The 16,657-nt window shown below is 38.5% G+C and overlaps 1 protein-coding gene across 1 annotated transcript; it reads right to left on the reverse strand.

Moving 5' to 3' along the window:
* Positions 1-1,163: 1,163 nt before the first annotated feature.
* LOC139963482 (alpha-N-acetylgalactosamine-specific lectin-like) lies at positions 1,164-5,128 on the reverse strand. Its single transcript, XM_071964294.1, has 3 exons — positions 4,521-5,128; positions 3,135-3,300; positions 1,164-2,153 (listed from the first exon to the last, which is right to left on the reverse strand). Exons 1-3 carry the CDS (start codon positions 4,658-4,660, stop codon positions 1,932-1,934), a joined length of 528 nt encoding a protein of 175 aa, XP_071820395.1. The 5' UTR covers positions 4,661-5,128; the 3' UTR covers positions 1,164-1,931.
* Positions 5,129-16,657: the final 11,529 nt, after the last annotated feature.

Here is a 16,657-nt window from a genome sequence, read left to right on the forward strand (position 1 = left end):
ATTTGACTTCACCCAGTTATGTGCCACTTGACTTGACTCAGGTACGTGGGACTTGACTCGGGTACGTGGGACTTGACTCGGGTACGTGGGACTTGACTCGGGTACGTGGGACTTGACTCGGGTACGTGGGACTTGACTCGGGTACGTGGGACTTGACTCGGGTACGTGGGACTTGACTCGGGTACGTGGGACTTGACTCGGGTACGTGGGACTTGACTCGGGTACGTGGGACTTGACTCGGGTACGTGGGACTTGACTCGGGTACGTGGGACTTGACTCGGGTACGTGGGACTTGACTCGGGTACGTGGGACTTGACTCGGGTACGTGGGACTTGACTCGGGTACGTGGGACTTGACTCGGGTACGTGGGACTTGACTCGGGTACGTGGGACTTGACTCGGGTACGTGGGACTTGACTCGGGTACGTGGGACTTGACTCGGGTACGTGGGACTTGACTCGGGTACGTGGGACTTGACTCGGGTACGTGGGACTTGACTCGGGTACGTGGGACTTGACTCGGGTACGTGGGACTTGACTCGGGTACGTGGGACTTGACTCGGGTATGTGGGACTTGACTCGGGTATGTGGGACCTGACTCGGGTATGTGGGACTTGACTCAGGTATGTGGGACTTGACTCAGGTATGTGGGACTTGACTCAGGTATGTAGGACTTAACTTGACCAAGGTATGTGGGACTTGACTTGACTCAGGTATGTAACACTTGACTTTGGATGGGTCTAAGCACAGGTGCATGGGAAAAAGCGGCCCGCGGGCACGTTTTAGGCTCCCCAACAGAAAGCTTTCTAAGACATGTTAATACATATTGAAGAAAGGGATATATTCGTAGACCTTTGTGAGGACGCTGTTAGTTGTTTGTGGGCAATGTAGGTTATTTTAAGGAAAGTATTTAATAGATTTAAAAGAGAGAGAGAGAGAGAGAGAATAATTTAATACTTTAGTTCTCTTCCAGTAAGAGTTCCAAACTACAAAAAAGTAGGGTGCGGAGACAGGGTGGAGGCAACCATCAGAATACGAAAACTTCAGTACCCTAAAACTAGTTGTCAGTATAGGATACAAAGGCTATTATTCGTACTATATTTTTCCATTAAGCAGTTATCTACTTTATTCATTGAAAGTGAGAAGAGAAAAACAACAAATAGAATTATGCAACTGGAAAGAAGGTGTATTCCACCAAATTTACCATTGACGTTGTGGTTTTCTGGTTCTTACAAGTTGTTACGAAACGTTCTTCAAAGAACTTAAACAAAACGTTTAAAAATGTTGAACCTTAATCACGGTAATGTTTTGTAACTGTAGTAGAAATCATATTTCACTGCGTGTATTGTCATCACTGTTAATTAAGTCCTTTAATGTAGTGGAGAATGTAATACATGAAATGTCAAACTTTGTCAAGATGAACTACGAATAAGAGATCACCTTTCTCCAAAATTTAACTTTCTCTAAAGATTTATATATATGTTTTCTTCCAAAAGGGGTTTGCCCGTGGTTGACATTAGGAAGTGTTCAGTTAGAAAGCTAAAAGCCGTTATAGTCTAAATACAGTCTGCCTAAACTCACGACGGAATTTCACATTTTGGAATACAAAAGAGACACTGGTTTCATTACATTAAATAGAAAAGGTTAGGCTACAATCATTCACACAAAGGGGATCTAAAAATTGATAAATATTGACATTATTGACTTACTTTAACAATAGGAGGGGGTGCCGCCCCACGCAATACAGGAATGAGAGTGTAATACTAGATTTATTAACCGAGCAAAAGCTAACAACCGTAATTATACATATTATAATCTGCAGAGAAAAGAAACAAGATTTTTCAAAGATTTGAGATTCATGCAGAATGTATAAACAGGCACTTTTTTCCATATTCTTAGTTAGCCTATCGTCCCACATTACAATCTGATAGGCTTAGAGGCTTATTTTGCAGATGAAAGCCAGCTTCGTTGTACAACGAAGATCATTCCAGGCACCATTATCCCTATTGTGGTGGGTTTTCCACATGGTCGCACAATCTTCTCCGTGCTGATTATTTGGCTCACTCCTGTCCCAACGTTTGTATCTAGGAAGACATCCTCCTTGAGTAACAAATTTGCCTTCGTGTCGTTTGTCGTTGTAGCCGATCCATACTGCCTGTAAAAAGAATGTAAAAAAGTATACTTATGTTCTAACTGTGGATTTCAACTGTTTTCAGTTCAATGCATCGTCGTAGCGTGTGAAGAGCCACTCTAACTTGTCATTTCGTATATTTGATTGCGGGATTCCGGGGAATGTTACCCCTGGACCCCCCCCCCCCGAGAAATGTTTTTTCTTCCTCGGGATTTTAACTCGCTAGGAACGAGTTAGAAATATTAAAATCATCTAAAATATTCCAAATCTGCCGAATTGGCGATGACGTTGGCTCCTCAGTACAGGGGGGCTTAAATGTTAATGATAATCCATTGTTTATAAATTCTAGTAACTAAACCAAACCATATGAATAACAAAGTATCATTTGATGGCATATTCAATATATATCGTTTTATGTTTATGTTTTAATACATTGTAAACATGGTATTTGAGACCATAAACGTCTTACGTTTTGCCTCTGAGGAACTGACCTAATGACCTGTAGGTTAGACTACCTCGTCCAGCCGCTTTCATTGATGATCCTCGGACGTTTAAATGGTCATTTCGCAAGATATTAAAAGTGGTCCAGAAGTGCATGATGGACTTATTGCAGTAATTGCTATATAGCGGTCTTTAACATAACCAAATTAATTTTGTGTCTAAAAAACACCATTAAAACAAAAGAAAAACACTAACTAAATCATTATTTTGAGGGATATGAAATGCTTTTTGTCTATTTCTTCATATTGAAAATGACGACATGCATGATCAAGTTTAAGCTGACTTTGTAGATATGTAGATATAATGACAGTATTGAAGGTTAAATAAGGTAAGGACTATTGCTGGCTTTATTTCTCATTTAAGGCTAATACGGGTTTCAATAATAAGGCTGGTCATAATATTGTTGTGATATCCAGTACAAAGAACATAATTTATATTTTGTGTTTACAATCAAGCGTAATTTTCCTGATAGTTACATCGAAGAGTACAATATTTAGAGAGTACCGTATTTCTACCGCGTCGCCTTCTCCAGAAATTCAGTAAAAAGTTGTTCTCCCGCGCAGAGTCGATAGTGACCAGATGAGCTCTGTTGACCTTGTGAGTTCTAGTTTGTCTAAAACGGCTGCAGTAACGTGCAGCGGAATCCCAAGTACACTTATAGTTAAAATATCTATGTTCGAAAGCAAGAGGAAGAAAGGAAACAAGTTAAAGAGCGAACCCAAAAGGGTTTTCGAGTCGGCGTCATTTGTTATTCTTCGATATTAGGGACATAATCGTTCTCTCATTAAGTGGTACAATCAGAAGAAGTAAGAGCCACATCTTTCCAATGTGAATAGGACTGACAATCCGAGTAAGTACAATCTTATGAAGATGTAGGATATTGAGCATGGACTTTATAGGAAATACGTTAGCATTATATATATTAAATAAATGGATGAATGAAAATAATAAAAATGTTTCCTGTATATACAGGATCTACAGTAGTAATAAAATGAACAGACCCGCCATTTCACTATCAACAAAGTTAGTGTTGATCCACTGTACTAGTTGTCAACACAATTCTTTCATACATTTCGTTGCATGAAGGAACATTATTGTTATCTACTTACAGTAGTATTACTCCAACACGCCTTGCTTCCATTGATTGTAACATTAATCCAATACATTGAACATTACTTTGGCTTGCGTATATTTAGACTAGATGTTACAATGTTATCAAAACTGGCGGTCAATCCCACTTTCTTTGGAGTCGTTCTTTTATTTTGTTGTTGTTGTTCCTCGTTTTGCTAGTCTGTTAAATAGCCCTGGTAATTACCGTCAATGTAATTAATTGAAACACGTCATGTTTAATATGTGGTTCAACAAAGGTTTTATGCTTTCTTTATAAATTATAAAATTTCAGGGGAAAAAAAACGATAAAAATCGGAGATTTTCTTTTTTTAATTCAATCGACTTAAATCGATGTGATTTAAATCGAACCACACTTTTCCAAACATTTCCTACTTCAGGATAATGAGTATAATTTACGATGAAATGCTCCATTAGAGCGCGTCAGTCACACAATGTAGATATAGTACCAATACAATAAAAATAATATTTCTACATGAAGTTGTTAGTAGCCTAACAAGTCAAGAGACACGTGTAATCAGTCAAATGTGATATGATTTTGTACCAAATATACTGCAGTCTGCATTTTGTAATACCTTTAAGCATACTTGTCATACGAGTAAGAGGGTCGGAAGCATACCTTTAGTACTACGAGTACAATTACAACACAGAGTACGAGTGCAAGTGACCCTCCTTTTTCCATAATCCGCGAAAAGGTTCATTTAAAAAGTAAATAAAACAACATCTTACCGGTTAATTGGAAACTACAGTCAAAAATCTTACCGATAACAACCACGTCCCCAGAGGGTAAATCCGGAGGGACATCTCCTGCGCGAACCTGGACGTTTCAGGAAAGTCCTCCAATGAGCATTAACCATGGCCAGACTGAGGCACAAGAACAGAATTGTTACTCTGATCTTCATTTTCGGTGATGCGAAAGTCTCAAGTTGTAAGAAATAAGTTTCTATTCAACGCTGCCTTTTTTGTTGGAGACGAACAACCAAATGATATACTGTGTGTGCATGTCTTTTCTTATATATGTTGTATTCCAGAGAGGAAAAAGAAAGAATCGATCGAACTCTGAATATGAAATCACCAATAGGACGATTGTAAATTAATGTTTACTCCAATGACCTTAAACGGAGTAGGCAATACATACACGATCAAAAATACGAGCGAGTGGCATATAGCCATCCCTTGTAAACTTCGCGTCCATTTTAATTCATGGAGAATCTATAGACCACGTCCCGCTTAGTCGCTCTGTTAATAGAGAAGTATATATTGGAAGAAATTTCTAGATCGCTTATCTCTTTTAGGCTCAAACTAAGTAACAAAAAAAGAAGAAAGAAGAACAGAACCGATAGAAACACGAGTTACTGAAACCATCACATTAAAACAAAGCAATAAAACAGTGTGACAGAATGAAATAATGACTTACAATAGCTCTTGGGGAGCAAACAGTCAAAGGCACATGTTATGTACCGTAGCCTACATATTACCGTTGTAGCTTGGTATGGTTTAGTGAAATATATGCATCATTGCAGAAAAGTCAGACTCAACCGAGTGCATACTGTCTCCGTGCCTCCATACATGCACCAACAGTCCCGTATATAATGGCAAACCATGTTGATCTAGTTTCTGGAATTCAAGATGTCTTTAAATATTTCAAGATATGTTTAATTATTTAAGATAAAATTCATTTAATTTAATATATGTGCCAAATTCTGTCTAAAAGGGTGAAATGCATGTGTATCTATTTGTGTATAAGATCACACAATTTCAGTAAATTACTTCAAAAGTCAGCTGAATGGGGAAAAAACATTTGACTATGATACGATAATATTATTGACGGAAAGTTAAATATTATCAGATGGTAAATGAAAGTTTCCTAATCTCCCGACTGTTTCTCAATAGGACTGGAACTTATCAAACTAAGCCATGTACACTTTTTATCACGCGAAGCTTAATGAGTGCGGACTCAATCAAATTCTCGCTTTTTTTTCTCGCACAGACACATTTCCATACCAGGCTTTCGTGTAGAAGCCAAAGTGAGATGCTTCAAAATTTGAATTCATTAAAATTTAAAAGGAAAATGTACTCTCTCGAACTACTCACTTTCAAGAGCTATTCGTCTTCACTTTATGAAGTACTCACTTTCACATTGTTATGGAATTATCGAATAAAATCAAATTAATGCCAATATCAACTCAAAAACTGCTGTATAGCAACATGTATGATATGTAACAAATAGTACCATGTATGTTACATTAATACTATTGTTAAAGTTAAAGTTTATTGTCAAATGATGCATTCTGAAGCCAATTTAGACTATAAATAATGTCTATATTTAGGTCTATGCTATTTCATTTCCCCGACTGACGATGGGGGTGAGGGGCGATGGGTGCGGTGACGAGAGGGTAGGGTGATGATTGGGGAGGGGTTGTGGTTACCCATATGTTCACCAGTCTAAGTCAAATATAGGCATACAGACTTCCGCTTTATTTGTAAGTAGAATATGATACTTTTGGTCATGGGTATGGCATTTTAAAGGAGATCAAAAACATACTGTTTTACAAGGGCGTAGGAACCGGGGGGCTGGGGGCGCCAGCCCCCCCCCCAGTGAAAAATGTGGAGGGGCGGAAGTATCATTCCGCCCCCCCCCCCCCGCTTCGGCAAGTCAGAAAACCCCTTTTTCATTTCCAAATGAGAAAAAAATCTCATTTGGAGCACCAAATTGCATCTAAGGCCAGGTGAAAATGCAAAATTATATACAAAATGAGTGGGTGGGTTGAAGTGTGCTATATTGCACCAAATTGCATCTGAGGCCACCTGGAAATGCAAAAAAAATCCAAAGTGGAGGGGGACACCCCCTCCCCTTAGACCCCTCCCCCAGGCCGGCCATCAGTCTTCAGCCCCCCCCCCACTCAAAAGTGCTGTTTTATATAGTATATTACACTAAATAATACTTCCAAAACACCATGTGTCAAGATACATTAGCATTTTGGCCTTGTATCCAAACTAAATGTGCTAATTAATCAAAGTAAACACTTTTGCTTGTTTTTCTAAGAAAACATCTGTTGTATTATTTTCAAGTTTATGACCTTATATAGTTTATATTGATTGGTATACTCCATTTTGTTGTAAATATTGGTCTGGTAAAAAGTTTAATAAGGCTTTATTTTATTCTTATATCCACACATGGTGCAATGTTACCCAAATAAAATATTCATGAGGTATATATTGTTCTTATTTCATGTTTGTTTTAGAGCAATTTATTCCTGAAAATTTGGCAAATCGGGCTGATTATTCCAATCATGTTTATTATAAAAATATTTTTGTTAAATATGGAAAAGTAAACGTGCTCATCTTTTAATTTGTGTTTCAAGTAAAAGTTTAAACCGTTGTTTTGAATGACTAAATATTGATGCTGAATATTGTTTCGTGTCACTATGAGGTTTTTCATTTCTTTTTAGATTGAATTACTATGATCGAATCATGTTTACATTTTCAACATTTTCTATCATCACAAGTGAAAGTGGATTGCCATTTAATGAGCTCTATATATTTATATAAATTAGGAATTTTTCTCTTTTAAATTTCATAACGGGTCACTGCCAGATATTTTTCATATTTTTTTCTCTATATGACAATAGATTTCATTCATATATACAACAATCGTTCTAATAATATGTTACAAACACCTAAGTCCATGGCTTATATGTATTACTCTCAGGTTAGATGGTCTGGTGTCTCCCTCTAGTTTTCTCTAAGTGAAAACATTAGGAACAGCAAATCAATTTAATCTTATAAAATGCATCTTAAACCTTACGGTATCTAGTCACGAATAATTTTCGTATAGTTCAGCCTTATTACGAGCGTTGTATTAATTTTTCCTTTCCCAGTTCTGTTAAACCCATATGTGTGTTTTTTCTACATGATGTGTTTCCTTTTGTCTATATGGAATTTTATTTTCTTGTTTGAGTGTTTGACTTTGTAAGGCACCAGACTGGCAAAGTTATTTTGTTTCTGGTCCAGCTGCTTCATTGCTATATATAACTATATATTAACAAGTATATATTATTGTAATTTAATGGCAGAAATGAACGAGACGAAATCAAATGTGTCCATACATAAATTTATCCCGCCAGACAACGAAACTTATAGGCAACATTTTCTATCTTCATTTTTATTTGGAAATTTCAAAGGTATTATAGGTGTTACCCCCCCCCCTCTCCTTCCCCCAAATAAAACACTTTACCTTGTTTATCATTTTCATTAGTTACTATAGTATTACTATATTCCTATAAACATTATTCGTCGCTAGTTGTACGCCAATACGATAGGTCGAATACAAACTCAATGTAACTCACGTTTAAACGCTATAGAACAACGGTTCATTAACTAGGGTGCAAGAACCCCCAGGGGTTTCGTGAGTCCATCCCATGGGGTTCATGAGACGTTTCTAAAAGTCAAAACTATAGAGTACTTTTTGTTGAACTAAAATCTGATATATCACATAATTTAGTAATGTACAAAAGTCGTACCTATCGACAAACTCTTTTCGCGTTCCATATACGCACATGTTGTCATAAAAGTACCGTACCGTGCACATGTGATAAATAACTGAATTATTACTTTGGTGAAATTGGTGTACGCATGACAGTACCTCGTGAAGATAAAGAGCTGATCTCATCTTGAAGTTTCCAAATAAATATTTGTTCATCTCTTGTTTTTTTTTCCATTCCAATATTACACTATGAACTTGATCTTTTACGAAGCACTGTTTTGCGTATTATAGTATAATAATGACTCAGATCGTGTCTCGAAAAGTTGGTGGTTCGTGGACAACACTGACATCCACAAGGGATTCGTGGGGGGGGGGGGGATAAAGTTAGCGTAACCCTGCTACAGAAGAATAACGGAAACGGGTAAAAACAAGAAGTACCGCCCATAACCTCGCTTACCTTTGTATTTGTGTCTGAACGTAATATATAGGCCAACGTCCTTTATACGAAAAGACGCGTTGCTGCGCGTTCGATTGACAAATAATAGCCTAAGCTGTTACGGGATTAATCAGGTCTTCCCAGGGTACATACTGTCAACGTATCGTGTTTATTTGAGGATTTTATTTTGTTGTTTCAACTCTCTTTAACCAACATTACGCTGCTCTTGTTTAAATAATTTAGGCTATACCAGCGGGTGTACAGCTTACATACAGTATAGACCCTATACTAATGTTGCAATCTTCTTAATTCGATACCTGATACAAGCCAGGTAGACCCCGAATGCTTTATTGACGGTCACGAAATTTTTTCTTTCATTTTTAGTGTCATTTACATTTGTGGGAATATTTGTCGTTGAATAATTGATATCACTGCTAAAGATTGGATTAATGGTGGAATTAGAATTCAAATAAAAGACTTAATAAATAGCTATTTCCTTATAGCCTACATAATTATTTATAACCTGTATGTAGTCGTTTCTTATAAGGCTTTATTAATTTAACATCTGAAAGTATTGACAATCGACGACTGCATAGGCATTGATGGATTCAAGGCGAGATGGGGGGTGGGGATGGGGGAGGCATGGAGTCTTCATGTATTTTTGTCTAAGAACTGTACTTCTTTGGACCAAAAGAAGAAAATGCGTTACTAATGGTACTTAATATATATATTAATAACATAGCAGCAATTTACTTGTAAGTCCCTCCGAAATATGGCTTCCTTGCCCTTCATGGTGAATGTTCGCCAGGAACTGTCACCACCCCCCCCCCTTCCCCTAACAAAAAGTCCTGTATACGCCACTGATAGCCTAGTTGCGGTTTGAAGACACCAGATCAAAGAAAGCCAAAGACGATGCGCAGGTATCTTTTTAAGTGGAACCTATACGGTGATCCACATGGGACATGGGTTTTTTTTTTTAAAGAAGCTTATATCAAAATGTGGATTCTTTTAATTTATGATAAATTGCGACGTTCTTAGGAATATCGACTCTTGTTGTTTTCTACTCCACGATTATAACCTTTGGAATCGAAATTATCGGTAGATTAATTTCCATCGAAATATGTTAAATATTGTTAGCAAAACATAGCAATTGAATAGGTCGAAAGGACTCACAAGGATTTTCAGGAACTAACACGTGTGATGGTGAATCACATGTGCTCGTCTTCAGATGACGAGTGCGTTATCGGATCACGGGCCAAAATCCGATATGCATGCCTGGACGCACTCGTGATCAGGATCACATGTCGACGGAGGATCAGGTCACGTTATCATATGACGAGACATAAAGTGCATTATGACGTTATCGTGATCTGATAACGTATTGACTATCTATCTTCCATAATATGGTTACTACATTACGATACTGGAACAGGTCACATAGACTCGCAAGGGATTTCAGGAACTTACACTGTGTTCACGTGAGATAGTGAATCACATGCGCTCGTCATCAATTCTTATAGTACAGTTTGTGAAACTGAACCGAAAATCGATTAATAATAGGAACGAGTCTCACCAGCTTCACAATATGAAGACTTGAACGAAGTTTAATTGGCTTGGAGCTAGATAAGATACATCTGTGTTGTGCGTCATACATCATTATACAACACCTAATTATATTCCGGCCATTTTGATTGGTCAATTGCTCGTCGATTGCATGCAAAATCCGCTCTATTGCACTCTATGAAATAGAACCATGTGTTATACTTTTTTGATAGCACTTTTTTCAATGGTAAGAGAGCAGAGAAACCTGTCTGTTCAAAACAATCTGTTGCATGAGTGCATTTTACATCCAATTATATCCAAATTTGAAGGTGTTGTATAAAACAAATAATGAATGGTTTCCATTCGTGCAAATATTTCATTCGTTGAAAGATGTAATTTGTTCCATTCAACTCTGCTGCGCCTCGTTGAATGGAACATTCCATCTTTCAACTCATGAAATATTTGCACTATTGCACTCATAACCATTTATTATTTGTATACTAGTACACGCTCCTTTCTTCTGCCGCAGTTGATTTGCAATAAACCAGTAGCAGAGTGTCAAAAAAAAAAGTTAAGTCAACCGAGTACGCGGGCGTCCGCACACATTTGGCTTCATCATTGGGTACGTAACTTCTGAAGTATGTAGGCGCTGTAATAAATCACGAATTGATGCATGCGCGCGTCAACGCGCCCCTGTGCGCTAGCTTCATCGTATAAAGTGTATATTAGAACATTAAACACCTTTCCACGGTAGTGCGTGTATAATATATTTTAACCACATGTCAATGAAATCCGTGCTTCCATCAAGTACAATATGTAGCGCACACAAAGGTCGATAACACATTTCTGTTTAAGCGCGCACGATCACGCTCTATATAGATGACTTTGTGAGTGAATAATTCACGAAGTATATGATTGGCTGATAATCTGTATAAGCCTTTATATACATCGGGTTTGCTTATATCAACACACACTATTACTATCTATGTTATAAATACGTTGAAGCATCAACAGTGAACACGAACATATTCGATTACTATATACGGTAAGATATTTTGATCTTTCATTCTTCAAAACCACTTATTTAATATTCTATCAAATTGAGCTGTTGTTTCACGTTGTTTAGGTGCAGTTCTCGTGAAAGTACAAGATACAGGCGTTCAATGTCAAAACAATACATTAAGCCTCTTTGGGGCTTTTCTATATGATGCAGCCACATGTCAATCAAGAGCACAACCACTTAACACCCCCCCCCCCCCCCTCCCAACTGGTAGACAGGCAATTGCAACATCAAAGTCCTAGTGTACAGTACATTTAAGTATCTCTGTTTAAAAATATGTATTTTTACAGTAGAATACCTACTTTTTTACTTATATTACATATATCTGTATATACCACGATTTCCTACATAGGCTAATGAATACCGCAAGTGGTCGATCTGTGACTTCTTAATTGAAGGAGATTTGCACTATCTTTATTTTTATCTTTAATTGTATATGCGGTAAGTTAAGTATATGTACCGACTTTGTATATTTACGACAATCGTGAAAACTGTCACTTTATGTTTAGCACATACAACAACAGTTTGCTCGCAACTTACATATCAAATGTATTCATATCAATGCAATATTTCTAACAACCTACATGATTATTTAGACACATTATGTGCATACGTAGCCACATAAACTACATAACGAGAATATAACCCACAAATGTTGGATAACACGTTTAGCCTATAATGAATATGCAAATTGCCAATGTCCCGTTGTGTGGTAAATGATATACGGTAATAAAGTGTTATTGTGCATTCACACAAAGATTAGATAACGGGTATTAAGTCACTATAGCCACCGTTAAACACTGTTTATTCTTATCAACTTTATGCAATTAAAAGAGCGTTAAACTTTTATTTTATAGGCTATGTACAACAAATAGCGACTGTTAATTTACGGTATCACGGGGCTATTACGTTCTGTTATTTTCAGAACGGGCTATGATCGTTATTAGCTAACGATAAATAACGTTTCCCGTAATTTTAGCATTAAAAAACTTATATTGTACAAAATGGTGTGCCACAGTAATATTGCATAAACATTGCACATATAATTTCCTTTTTTGTAACAGTGGATTAATAACATGTAACCTATATGCGCCACAAGCTAAAATTCTTCAAAATTCGCAAACTAAAGCACCATTTTGCATCTAAGCAGTAACATTTTACCTCTTCCTACCTCCACCCCTCCCGACCATCCGCGTCTGCAGTAATAAAAGGTGGTTGCGCCCCTGATTTCAACTTTAGTTTATACATTTAGGCCAACTTGTTGGAGATGATTTACGTCATTACTTATCGTATCAGGAATTTCCCCATTTTGTTCGTTTCTGGTTTGCTTGTAAGCATTAACAATTTGTGATGCATAATGCAAGGAACCGAAATTATATCAAGTCAATGTGATATGTTCATGGCTTGTACAGATTATCTGGTGCAAGGCGGGAAGCGTTTTCTTTGTCTCTCAATGAGCCTCCCCATCCACCCCACCCCCTTACACATACATACATCCTTATCTCTATTTCCCAATTACACACTCGCATATTAGTTTGATGAAATTTGCCGTGGGCATCATTGTTACAAATCGACGGAACCTTGGACCGTACCATTTTACGAAGCGCGCATAGGGAGTTTGCATGCGTTATAAAATAATGCAACACAAAATACGTTGCTATGGGTATACGCTGCAATAGTGCACCACCGCTGCCGTATAGAAATTCGCTGACAATCCTTTTTCACGATTAAGTTTGTGCGCACGCGTACTCGCATCGGGAAGCTCTATTTTGGGGTCGCCCCCTATTTTCTTCAATATGCTCTTCCATACTAGCTGAACCGGCACGGCGTGAAGCTGGGGAACATTGCGTACTACCGCATTTCTATTACGCAACTAATTGCGTATGACATCACGCGTAAAAGTTTGTGAAAGCGTGAGCGCGGTATGACAACACATGTGTTACAGCGCTCACGTTGGCCCTATGGTAAGTACATCTGCGTGCAAACGTCGATTTACAGAAGTCATCGCACGCAACATCACGCATTGTGACTAAGAGTGATTTAATAATGGGTTATGTTTCTGATTGGATGAAATTGTTGAATATTCCTATATATATATGTAGTTCAGGTTTGTTTGTATCAACAAACTTTATCACTATATACACGTACGTCGGAGCATTGAGTACAAGTTCGTTACAGTATATTTACTTATTAAAAGGTAAGAGGTTCTTTTTTATCTATACGAAGTTGGTCGTTTGTACGATTTTGTTCTGGAGTTCACTTAACAAAGGCATAGTCCTCACATCTAATTTAAATAAAATTTAGATAGTAGAATTAGCTACTCACTGGAGACAAACAAAAAAGGATTCCTTTAGCCTGTGCTGCGTAACAATCTTTATTATAGATAACGATTTGTCTTTGTGTGCTGGGGATGAGCGGGAGAGATGGATTCGGGGGGGAGGGGAGGGTATTGATATTGAGACTAGTATTATAGATGAGCCGCGATGCTATGCGGGGGTCTTATTGATTAGGCCTAGAACATTTGCTATATAATGAACAAGCAATGGGAACAACGCTGGGGTTACAATAAGGGGAATTCAGTAGTATGGTGATATTGTGGTGATGCCTCTATAACCTTGCGATAGATTATCATACAGTACCCAGCTGGATGTAACATGCGTGACATACGCAAGGGGGGGGGGGTCCGGGGACTATTCTTCCAGGTGCGTATCCAGGGGGGCGTTGGGGCGCGCGCCCCCCGGGTAAGGAAAAGAGGAGAGAAAAAAAAGAGAAGAAAAAAGGGAAAAGGAGGGGAAAAAAGAAAAGGAGGAGAGGAAGGAAGGGAAAAGAAAAAGAGAAAAGAGAGAAAAAGGAGAAAAGGAGGGAGTAGAAGATAGCCAAGACCTCGGGAAGAGCAAGATCTCTATTATATACACAGGGTAACCAGTGACAGATCAAGGATTACGGAGGGGGTGTGCGCCTCACCCTACCCCTTACCCCGAAAACTCCATTTTTGACGTTTCCGTTTTTCCTCTCTCACTAATGTACTTGAACTCGACCGAGTCGTCGGGGAACATAACGCATTTCGGGAAGAGGGCGACCGCCCCCCCCCCCCCGAGCAAATTTTCTTTATGACATCGCTAGTAATTTCAAAATAGACAATGCTTAGATGCAACTTACAAGGCCTGGGAAGTGTCATTTCCAGCGATCTGGGAGGCATTTTCGGCCAAAATTTTTCTTGTATGCTTCGCGCCAACTCATGGTGGCGCTTCGCTTAGATAGTTTGCCTACAGGCTTCGCCCTCCCTTGGCAATTACTCGCTACACGCCTGTTCGAATTTGTAAAGCAAAGAGCAGATATAACATCATATCAATGAGCATTGAAATGCATGTTCCACGATGAACAGCCTCAAAAACTGTCAATGTGTGTAGTCAAAGGCGTAGGAGCCAGATTGGATTTGGGGGCTGTAATGACTTGCCCGAAAAAAAAGCCAAAATTTTTCGCGCGCCAAGCGCGCATTCAACATGTCGATGCCAATATCATATAGGCAAGATCGGTCATTACATTGTATGGCATCATGTACCGCACGGTCCGTGAAAGTTGCACAGTATACCGCCGGATGCTAATGTAAACAACCAAATGTCCTATGTAGATGGAGAAAAAGCATATGATCCATTTGTCAAAACTCTCTTTTACAGTAGTAATGTCGGCCAAGCTAGAACTTTATTTAAATTAGCAAGGAGATCATTTTAAGCTATTCATTGCTATTTATTTTTCTTTCAGTAGGTGCCCGAAAAAAATGGGAAAACAATTGGGGGGGGGGCTGCAGCCCCCGCCTCCTACGGGACCTACGCCTATGAGTGAAGTGTTCGGTTTCGATATACCTGATATCGGAAATATCTGCTTTTTTCTGTTCCTTCAACCAAGTTTTGTAAAAGCCATTATAAGAGGTTGCAATATTTCTACACCAATAAATTAACTGTGTCGGAATTTTCCAAAATTTCCTCACCAACATTCTTCATCATACTTTCCTCTACTCGTTCAATTTTGACCTGTCTGTTAGGGGTTCAAGGAGGTTTTTCTATATTGGTTGTCTATAGATTGAATTTTCTGCAACATTATGGGTATGTTTTCAAGTGATTTTATTTACGAGAAAAGTGAATTTTCAAATTCTCAACAAGTAATGGGCTTAAAACCTTCAAAAGTGGGGCTTTTGGATATTGTGGGCCGTGACGTAGAATAACCTACAAAAGCAATGATCCATTGGACATGCAATCAGGTCGAACATGATGTGTGACTGGTGACAATCTTCAAAAAGGTTATGGATGGAAAAACTTTTGGGAAATACTTGGTTCTCAGGCAAAAGTGTACATCTGGTTGCTCATTTTCAAGCCCGAGAAGTGCCATTTCCGGTGATCTGGGGGGTATCAAAACCAGAAATTTTCTTGTACGCTCCGCGCCAACCGATGGTGGCGCTCCGCTTAGATAGTAATTCGCACCCCCAGGGTTAGAAAATCCTGGATACGCGCCTGTCTTCCATCCCCCAAATCCAATGGCCAGTCTGGAAATTGTTCAGTTGGGGGGCCATTTTGCATTTATTCGGGGGAAGGAAGATTTAGATCATTACTATAGGCGTACCCTCCTCACCAACCCTCCTCTGTTGACAACCTTATACAAAGAATTTATTAGAAAAACTTTATGTTTAACAGCTACTTATATAGACCTAATTTATAGTCTGAACATGCCAGAATGCACCCTTGATGTCTCGATGTTATAAAACAAATTCTGCAGGGAGGACCACCACTTATGAGACAGCTTCAATGAGCCAAGGGCAGCGCACGTCCCCCTCCCCCGCATTACATACTACTTAATTTGCATATGGCCCTCCCACAAACATTTAGGCCACTACCTACATCAATCAGGGGAATTTGGAGTTTATTATTAAATATTGTCACAATCTTGCAGCAGAGCTACTTATTGGTAAACTAACTATACCTCAGAATACACCATTTGACTGATATTTTTTCCAGAGAGAAGACCCTCAGATACCCTACTGTATGTAGGAGTCGGTTTCAATGACCCCAGTGCAGTCCCCCTCTATAAATAAAATCCCTCATTTACCTATGGCCTTTCAACAAAAGTTCAGCCCCTACCTAAATCAGTCAAATGTTGAATTTACCCTCTCCCCCACCTTTCAAAATCCTGTTCACAACACTGTGTAAAATTGTCCACATACCAGTCCGAATTTAAAGAATGACGCATTTTAATATGGCTAGGGAGTAATGCTGTCACTATATATCGCCAATAAACAAATAGTCAAATATTGGCAGAAAGGGAAATAACCCCCTCCTTGTCCCCCTCCCCTAATAAAAACAGAAATTTTAAAAGTGTTAACT

The sequence above is a fragment of the Apostichopus japonicus genome, chromosome 22 (genome assembly GCF_037975245.1).
Source record: "Apostichopus japonicus isolate 1M-3 chromosome 22, ASM3797524v1, whole genome shotgun sequence".
NCBI lineage: Eukaryota > Metazoa > Echinodermata > Holothuroidea > Aspidochirotida > Stichopodidae > Apostichopus > Apostichopus japonicus.